The 10,078-nt window shown below is 36.9% G+C and overlaps 1 protein-coding gene across 1 annotated transcript; it reads left to right on the forward strand.

Annotated features, from left to right (window-relative positions):
* The first annotated feature begins 894 nt into the window (after positions 1 to 894).
* Positions 895 to 8,888, forward strand: LOC145303593 (uncharacterized). Its single transcript, XM_080145148.1, has 2 exons — positions 895 to 1,103; positions 3,900 to 8,888. The coding sequence occupies exons 1-2, from the start codon at positions 1,037 to 1,039 to the stop codon at positions 5,948 to 5,950; spliced, it is 2,118 nt and encodes a 705-aa protein (XP_080001274.1). The 5' UTR covers positions 895 to 1,036; the 3' UTR covers positions 5,951 to 8,888.
* Positions 8,889 to 10,078: the final 1,190 nt, after the last annotated feature.

The raw sequence follows: 10,078 nt of genomic DNA on the forward strand, positions 1-10,078 counted from the left end.
AGAAGATGCACCAGCCCAAATATGACAACAATACTCCATACATGGGCGAATGGTGGCTTTGTAGAGGTACAGGATACTTTCAGGCGTAAGTAACTTTCTAGCAGGATAGAGAGAGCCCACCTTCTTTGCATCAGTCTTAGAAATAATCTCGATGTATCTATTCCAACTCAGGTTTCCTGTGAACGTTAAGCCAAGGAGCTTGAACGAAGTGATCTCAGGTAAAGTATTTCTAGCCATAGCTATTAGAGGTTGGTAAGGTTTCATGTAATTATTAAAAGAAAGAGCTTTGTCTTGGCACCGTTAAACGTTACCATCTATTTTTGACCCAATTCCACTACAGACTGAAGGTCTTCCTCTAGGGTTACGGCCATTACCTTAGATATGTGCTCATTAGTTTTCCCCACGTGCCTGCTATAGAGCGTGGTGTCGTCGGCAAATATACCCATCTCAGAGACAATTTTATCAGGTAAGTCATTTATGAATATCAGAAATAACAAAAGTCCAACAATCGATCCCTGTGGCACACCCGCATTTATACCAAAGTTTTTGGACGTACGCCCATCGAGGACAACCTGGATTCTCCTCTCATTTAAGAAGGATCTAATTCTGCTAAGCATTCGTCCAGTAATACCATAGGATTTTATTTTCATCAGAAGACCATCGTGCCATACCCTGTCAAAAGCCTTAGATATATTAAGGGCTACTGCCCTTCCCTCTCCTGCCTTATCCAGTGCTTTTATCACCAGGTTGTGTTTTCATTTTTAAAAATACCAATAAATTGAAACTGAACGAGCTTTAGTGGTGGTGGTGGAGGAGTCGGAGGGGAGGAGGCGGATGATAATAATAATAGAGAAAGTGTCCACATATCTTTTGGTTGGTCAAAAGAAGAGAACAATATTTGCATAAAAGTGTTTAGATTAATGTGAAAAGTTTAATAAATTTTATTGCAAAACGTTAACGTGGACAAACGCAATTGTGTGAAATTCGATCAGAACGAACGTTTCGTGGGTTTTAGTTTTTGTTTCAGTCAATTAAAATGGCGTATGTTTTCAGGCGTGAAAAAAGCGCTTTGCAGAACTTGAACTTTTGGGGTTTCGAAAAAGGTAAGACCACATTTTACTTTTTGTTTATGCTCTCTTAGATTTCTTGTTGTATAATCGCTTTCGCCTTTTCTGCCCATTAAGGCATTTCAGTTCCTTTATACTAAAATATACTGTGTGCGCAGGTGACTGGTATATACTGGTTCAAGATCTGTCCTTAACAGTTCGTCCGGCAGATTTGCCTTTTCGGGAGGTGGTATTAGTCTTGGGAGCTGCATTTTCTCGGACTTTTGCTTTCTTTTTGGAAGCACTTAAACGCTAACTGCATGACGCGCTTACTGGAGAATACCGACGAGGCTGCACAGACAATTAGTAAGAGTCCGGAGTGTCCCGATTCTATGACACTGGTTTATTATCTTCACCTTATTTCTTTGTCCTCATTTCTTGTTCCGTCGACTGCTGGAGATTCGAATCGAAGGCGAAAAAAGCACTAGTTTTACTTATTTGCAGCGAATTTAAACTTAAACTCTAAAGTGTTTTTTTTTTTAAACGATCGTTACGTTTGTCATGGCGTCGATAGCTGTAATAACTGCGAATTGCCGGTGACGTCTGAGTGTCAGAATCCTATTTCCATTGGAACTACTTCCGAGAAAAAAAAAAAAGCTTAATCTAATGGGACCGTTTCTGATTGCGGTTCATCACTTCAATTTGCGTGTAGATAGGAATCAACTAGTATCTGCATTCGGAAGGAAATTGGAAATTTTCTGGTCAGAAAATCGATCTACTAAACATAGTAATTGTATCTGTTAACACTGGATGCAGAGAAAAATGCCCACCTTTAGCTATATTCTATATATTCCTATATTTTGGTGAGGCAACTTAAATTTTGGTGAGGCAACTTAAAGAAAAAGTGTACTTAAGTTAAATTTGTACTCTTGCAGAGACGTTACCGCGCTTTTTTAACTTTCAATTTTTACCTAACCGTTTAAATGAAAGTACAGAGTAGTTACAAAACACCCTTCCATATTAAGAATAGATTTCTAAATCTTATTTTAGCGTTGTAAGAGGAATAATGATCAATTTCACCTGGAAATATCTTGGTCGGTTCCAGCAACAAATCTTCACGATTGGAAACGTTAAAAATTGACCTTTTTCATTTGAGGTGGAAATGCCTGGGAGGATCGTCTCCACTTGCCTTCAAACGCTTCTAGATCTGCTGGATGAAAAAACTAGTCTGAAATTCCATTTGTTAATTTTTCTTTTTTTTTATATACTTAGTGTTTGGTTCAGTCATTCCAAGTGTCAACGCCGCGAAATCATTTCTACTGTGACTATATGAATAACTAAATTTTGATTATTGCAACAAAATTTCTAGTGTCTTCACATTTCTTGTATTTCGAAGTGTTTAATAAATTGCTCGTTGAACTATTTAACAGTTTTAATACCTCGATGGTAAAAAGGAGAAAATGACATAATTTTAATTGATATTCCATTCTTAATCCAGGAATCTATTTCTGCGCGATGAAAGGCTCTTGTCCCCCCCCCCCCGGATATTCATGGAAAATTTTTTCCTTAATTGAATTTTTTTTTTTTTTTTTTTTTACAAAAGAATAACCATGAAAACAGACTCGACATTGAATTTCTCCAAATCCCCCCCCGTCATTCTAGAAAAACCTGAAAAGAAATTTCAAAATTAAAACTAATGCTTTTTCTTGACCAAGAAATCTAGGTTTCTCGAATGACATGTCTCTATATCCTAAATCGAATCGGCAGTTGTAAATTTATCGTGACTTAATGTCGTACATAATTTTAAACCCTGAAAACAAAACCCGCTAAACAAAATTCAAGCAAGATTTCATAATGATTCCAGAATATAACTAAAACCCAAGATCTCAAATGTGAAATTACTAGATAAAACTCCTTTCAAATTTATGAAAATAAATCTATCAATCCATAGTTAAATTCATCTTATGCGTAGCTTTTTATACACTCAGATTTGCATACGCAATGCCGTTAAATAGAATTTTAAATTCTATAAGAAAACAGTTCAATTCGTTTCGAACAGGATTCGAACCAGTCTGTCTTCAAAGAACATTTATAATTTTCTTAACCTCGATAGAATAAAATGTTCGTATTTATCTACGAAAATAAATTAATAGAAAATCATTCTAAGCGTTCGATCTGATCAAGCTGGGTGCTAAAGTAAGTCTTGCATTAAATGGACGTACGAATCGAAAATCTTCAAATTGTAGGTTTAATTTCAGAATTAATGCGATCGAATGTCCCATGTTTTTTTTTTTATATCTTGATCCACTGTAGATACTAAAGTGTTAAATCTTTCGCGAACGAAAGGATAGAAAAAAATTCTTTCGAAAGGATAGGATATTGCATGGTTAATTCTGCTTGTCTGTTATTAGACAGATCGTGTTCAAGAGAGCTAGAGAAAATATTGGAGCTCGGCAGAAAGCTGTGGCCTTGCTCTACGACAGTCTGTCCGACAGACTAGGACATTTTTAACGTAGGGGATTTCTCTTAGTTGCTCTATTCTCACAGGCCTCGCTTTCTAGCAGTGTATAACTGCTTAAGGCACTTCTCAGATTTTTTTTTTTAAAGGGAGACTGTTTGTATCTCCAGTCTTATGCCACCACATCCCCGCGGCGAAAGGGAAGCAATTAACATAACTGAAATTCAATTTTTAAGTTTTATAACCTTCTACTTAAGTTTTTATACTTAATTCGACTAGTAAAATAGCATAATTTTTTCTTATGTCTAGGTTTATTAAAAAATAAAATCAAAGAAAGCTTGCGTCTTTATGACATATCCTCACTTTCCCCTAAAATCATCCATTTTCTCTTGCAGGGCACCAGGATCCTCTTAATCAGTTAACGTACGATTTGTGTATCGCATACTGCGATGATGACTCCAACAATGAGAGGGACTCTAAACTCTATGAATTCTACAAGAACGCTTTCTACACAGATCTCGTATTAAAAGTACAAGACGAAACTGTAGCTGTCCATGGAATTGTTCTCAGTTCTAAGAGTGAATACTTTCAGGTGATGCTTCAATCTGGTTTCCGAGAGAGCTCTACGAGGATCATAGACTTCTCCACCTCGTTCCAAAATATGGCCGTATTAAAAATCGTCGTCGACTACATCTACACTGGTAAAGTGATTCTCCGTCAGAGTATCGTTGAACAAGTTCTGGGGGCAGCTCAACTTTATATGCTCCATCGCTTAAAAGAACACTGCGCTCAATTTTTACTCGAACAGCTGCAGCCCCAAAATGCTCTAAAGACTTGGAGACTCGCTCATCTCTACGATATGACAGAGCTGGAGGCTATCTGTCGGGCCCTACTTCAAGCTGTATTTACGCGGCACCTTGTCGATAAAACTGTCATGCAAGAATTTACTCCAAACTGCCTCTCAGCTCTCCTAAATTGCGATGAACTTATACAAAATTTGCACTATAAAGATGTCGCTGATCTGATTATTGTCTGGTTAAAGGCCGGAGAAATTGAGAGCCGTAAAGAAATTGCAAAGACGCTTCTATTAAAATATCTGAAAGATAAAGCACTTGATGTGATTTTAGACTGTATTTACAACTTGGATCTTTATGGCCAGCAATCTACAAGCAGTGAATTGAGCCCGACTCTTCCCGACTTTCACGGCAAAATCAGTTGGCGCAGTTGCCAAGAGACTGAACAGGGAACCCCACCAACCAGTCCGTGCAGCACAAAAGTTTCTTATAATGGCGTGTTGGTTTGTGAAGATTCCTCCGACGCCATTAGTTTGTTTTGTCAAGAAAGCAACAAATGGAATTACCAAACTGTCGCTAATAATGGTCGGATCCCCATTGGGATCCTTGACGATGGTTATTTGGCGTTCGTTGGAACGCACAATTATACGGTACATTTGAAAAATTTGAATACAAAAAATTTCGAGACTCCAGCGTCATTATTGCAAACAATAATACGAGAAGGAAGAGTGCTCAATCCGGACAAAGACGCCATCCACTATTTCTGTTATTCTGGACGTCTCTATGCAGTCATTAATCTGTTGGTTAGATCCTCTTCTATCCTCTTTCTATCGCTCTATCAGTTCGACATAGTTACTAACTGGTCCCTACTAATAGACATCCCTCAAGAGATTGACAAGCAATTATTTCCGGGTCCCTTTTCCAGTGAACACATCAATGTAAACCTTTACTCTATTCCATATGACGATAACCACATACTGCTCACGGCTAAACTCTCTTTACGGAACCCTTCAACCGACCCTCTTAATTGGAAGAATGAACCATCCAGTGATGGTCAACCTAACGTGTCCATGACTAAAACCTCCATTTGCTATCTGTACAAAGTGGATCTATGCAAAGCAAGTAGCCTTCTGTTGTCAACATCTCGTCAGCTTTTAAGCAATGCTGAACTAAAGAATGCGTTTTTCTTTCAGCAGAAACTCTGTTTTCCCGATGAAAAGCTGCAGGAAATTGGGCAGCAACAAATTTCAGATAACTTTCAAATTAAATGTATCTGTTACGACATGACTTCTATGGATTGGCGCCAGGAACAGCTGACTCTTCCCTCGCCTGTAATCGAACCTGTTCCATTGAAACAGAAAGGCTTTCCTAATACTTCGGTTAGGGCCCATGGATCCCTTCTTTACGTTGGTATTCATCAGGCTCCCTATATATTTAACGTTTACCTTTTTAGTTTTGACAATTTTCACTGGCAAAAACTGCCATCCATCCAGAGTCCTTGTCTCTCGCCAATGGTCCTCTATCCGATCTCTTTCAATCGATCCATCCATTGTTACGCGACCGGCGATATTTCTAAAAATCAGTTCTATAATTCGGAATTCCAATTTTTAAATAGTTTCTTGCAAAGCTGGAAAGGAAATAGGCACAATTGATTTTTTTTTTTTTTTACCTTTTATATATTTCAACGAATAAAAATAGAAAGTTTATCATATATTTATTGGTTTTATGTATGAATCTGCAACCAATAAGTCTTTTCACTTTAAAGGCCTCTACATGACTGTTACTGCTTTCGTTTAACAGTTTTGTTTTAAGTTGCTATTTCAAAGTTAATTAAGAAAAATAACTTTTTCTATCTGAATGTTACCATATCTCTAAAATTAAGGATCTTTTTAGGTTTGTGGGATAATTTCGTTTCGGGTTTTCAATGTGTTCACGTTGGGTTCATAGTTTCTTTATTTTTTTAAATTTTTTTAGTCGATCTAAAATTAAAACGCTAGAATATTTAACGTTGCCTTGAATCGAATAAAGAACCAGATGTCCTTGCACTCGAACCATGCTACCTTATCCTATTTCAGGCGTCCATTGGTTGAATGGTGCAAATAATTGGCACTGATTTACATTTCGGTAAATTTCAAGTATTTAACTAGGAATGTTTCACCATTTCCCATAAAGTACTGAACTTGTTAATATTGTAACTTTTTTATTTCAATTTTTATAAATAAAATCAATTTGATATCTCGATCGCTAAAAGTAACCCCCAACAGCAATGTTAATTCTATAAGTAAACTGTATATACTTACCCCATTTCACGATTTTTATTTCAATTTTTTTTCTTGCTCATTTTCATGCGCATTTACTCCATTTGAAATTTTTTTTTTTTTTATAAGCTAGATATTTATAATACAATTACTTTAATGTAAACTTCATTCAAAAATGTTTTCTGTATTTTCACTGAAAGCCGTGTATCTTTTTTAAACCTACCTCATATTCAGGTCTTAATGTTTAAAATATTTGAAATTCTTCACATTATGATCTCGACTTTGTTTTAACTTTTTCGTTTTTAAATTTATTTTATTATACAACGTTTATACCGGATGTGTAAAACTGGCAAAAATAAAGTATACTTTCTGTTTTCCGCATTTTGACTGTTTTCCAAGATGTAAAACTCTTAAACATATTTTCCACATTTCTATTTGGTTTAATCGGAACGTTATTTTCACAACGTTGCAGTCGATATAATATGCACGGAATTTCGAGTGACCCTCTTTAATTTAAAGGGGTAGTATGCTCTCGTTCCGTCAGCTATAAATGCGTAGAAGTCATAATTCGCAATTCTAATCGCCAGCACTAAGGATTGAACCTTCAACTTCCACAACTGTTTTACCTGCTACGCCACGGGTCCTTGCATAAGGACATCTGGAGGTCCAATCATTAGTGCGGGTGATACGAAAAATTGAATTGCGAATTGAGTTCTGCCCGGTTATGGATTACGGAACGAGCGCACGGATTAAATAAGGTTACCTTCAAAATTCTTTGCAGATCCAAGAATTCGACAAAATAAACGCGGAAAAAGTTGAAGGTTACATCTGGTAGAATTAAGAAACAAGATACTTTATAGCAAATATATACATTACACACGTCCTGAATGTATACCTCAGTTATTATACGTAGTATGACTTTAACTATGGCCTGGTTGAGACTTCACCCAAAGGAAGCTTAGAGTGAATATTAAATTTCTACACGAGCTAAATTTATTATATATCTGCCAGGAGATATGACGTTATTTCTTCCTCTAGGGAGATGTTGCTATCTTTTCGCAAATAGCACCTGATACTTCTAAATGGTCACCAACTAGAAACTGTGTGCCAATTTGTTTATGCCGTACAGGATATACGCATTGCTGTTTACTTTATTTTAGTTATTACTAGCGGGACCTGTGGAAAGGTGTTACCCGGCGGGGGGTACAAATTTAAGAAATTTACGCTTCATTTGACTCCAAATAAGTCTATTGCCCTTTTAGTACTTTCTCTAAGATGGGATTGGCTTATTACTCGATATAATACAAAAAATGGTATTTACAAACTCCTGATGCACTGTCGAACGTGAAATTACAACTGAAATATCTTGGCTTTTTGGCTTGGATCAAAGTGCATGTTCTGTTCCAAATAGTACAATACTGCGAGGTCTGTATTCGCGCCGTACGCCCATAAAATGAAAATGCCACACACTCCTACAAGTGTCAGGAAGATTCCCCCCCCCATCCTCATAATCAGGCTTATTCTGAAACTAAATCGGTGCTTAGCCACGTACGTTTCCGTTTGAAAAAAGTGATACAATATGGTGGGTCTATATTCGCGTCAGACTTTAATGGAATGGAAATGTGTTAAAGCACAGCAACATTCAACAAGTGAATGATACAACTAGGATTTCCAGATTCCGTTAGTTTATAAACATTAACGTTCCGGTCATTTTTTATGTTTGTCAATTCTCGCAGCAATGTACTTGCGCAGTGGTGAGGATTATTTTATTTTTTTATTGGTGGCGATTGTAAATAATTGTCCATACACAAACCTGATTCCATCCAGTCTTGAAACTATAGATACACAAGACGACTTAAGCATAATTGTCCCCCCCCCCAATGATTACCTATTCGTCGGTGATCTAACGAAGACTCCTGTGTTAATATAGAAACACTGGGATACAAACAAGCTAATAAATTAAAATTTTATATTATTTGTATAAGAGGCGAGTACTGTTGCCACATCTGAGAAGGAACTACATAGTCTCCTCTTGCTTCAGAGTACAAAACCGACTCCTCTTCGCAGTAAATCTCGTCAAAGACATTGCGAGTCTCTCTGCTCTTCCGTTATTTGCATGGCAAGTGCTCAACTAAGTCTCACTATATGGTCCTCCTCACCCCTTCAGTAAGTCCCGTAGCAAACGCCCGACTAACTACAACTATCAGCAATTTCTCTTGCTCTTTGTACATCTATTTTTAAATCTAAGCAAAAATTCTATGAAGTTTTTTCCAGAGCTGCTCGTCTGCGGAACACAATACCACAAAGCTGCTTCCGATTGACTATGACATGATCGTTTTCGAGTCCCATGTGAATAGCTTCTTGAAAAGCCGTGCTCTAAAATGACCTAATTTCTAATGATACCCATTAACCCTTATCTTTTGAGTGGGCCCTCGTGCCTTAATATAATAATAATGTATCAAGTCAAAAGTTTTTGAGGTATTTAAGATCGCTAAGAGTAAACATGTTTTCTGTGGAAACGCGCTTCTGTATTTGAATTAAAATGAGAAATATAACTTTTTGTACATCTATAAGTTTTTTTTATTAAAAAAAATTTTATTGTCAAATTTGGACTAATTTTTGCATTACAATTATCTAATATAAATCTCACATGTCGGTTTACATTTGTTTGCATAAAACTTTCGACTGATTTTCAAGAGATCGGTATCATTTTGAAGCTAGACCCTTCGGACGACAAATATTGAAAAATTGGCTAAAAACATTAATTCCTTCACCCTCAACTAGGCCCTTTTCTACAGGGAGGGGTCTCTTTTTTTTTTCTCGCCGATATTTTCGAAAGTCGGCCTCATCTTAATTTAAACCTTCGCCACTTCCGGTTTAGCGATGGGCGCAACGGCGAAGACGCCACGTTTTTCATGCACGTTCTTTTCCTCCTTCGCAGTATGCATTTGAGCTTTCCTGCCTACTACCACTTTTTTGTTCAACGCATACCTCTGGGCTAGTCGTATATAAATAGTACTATTGATCCTGAACTGTATCGAACGGATGCTTTGTTCGATGCATCTTTTTACAAAATTCTATGTAAAATCTCGACCAGATCGGCTAAGTAGTTTCCGAGAAAATATGGAACCGACATATGGAATTACTAGTAAAATGACTCATCTTATGTGTGCCGAGGAAGTGACGGTCAAGCCTTAATATCACATTTTGTAGTTAATTTGTGACTTCGAATAGGTTTTGCTTTGTAAAAATACAGACATATATAGGATTGTTAAAACTTGTATTGTTTCTCTTAGCGATCTATAAATTTATACATCCGTCGTTGTCGAACTCTTGATTGTCTGTAAATAGAATCATGAGGATGGTGATGTTTGTATTATTTAATGTAGATAAGTTTTTACATTTTTTTAATTTCAGTGAGGGAGATAGTCGGGTCAGAAATGTAGCCCTTGCCAAATTGTGCGACCCATCCCCATTAGAGGACGGCACCTTTTACTTGCCTGCTTGTATTCGTCTCACGAA

This window comes from Euprymna scolopes, chromosome 19, assembly GCF_053919585.1.
Source record: "Euprymna scolopes isolate OS-2025 chromosome 19, ASM5391958v1, whole genome shotgun sequence".
Lineage (NCBI taxonomy): Eukaryota > Metazoa > Mollusca > Cephalopoda > Sepiida > Sepiolidae > Euprymna > Euprymna scolopes.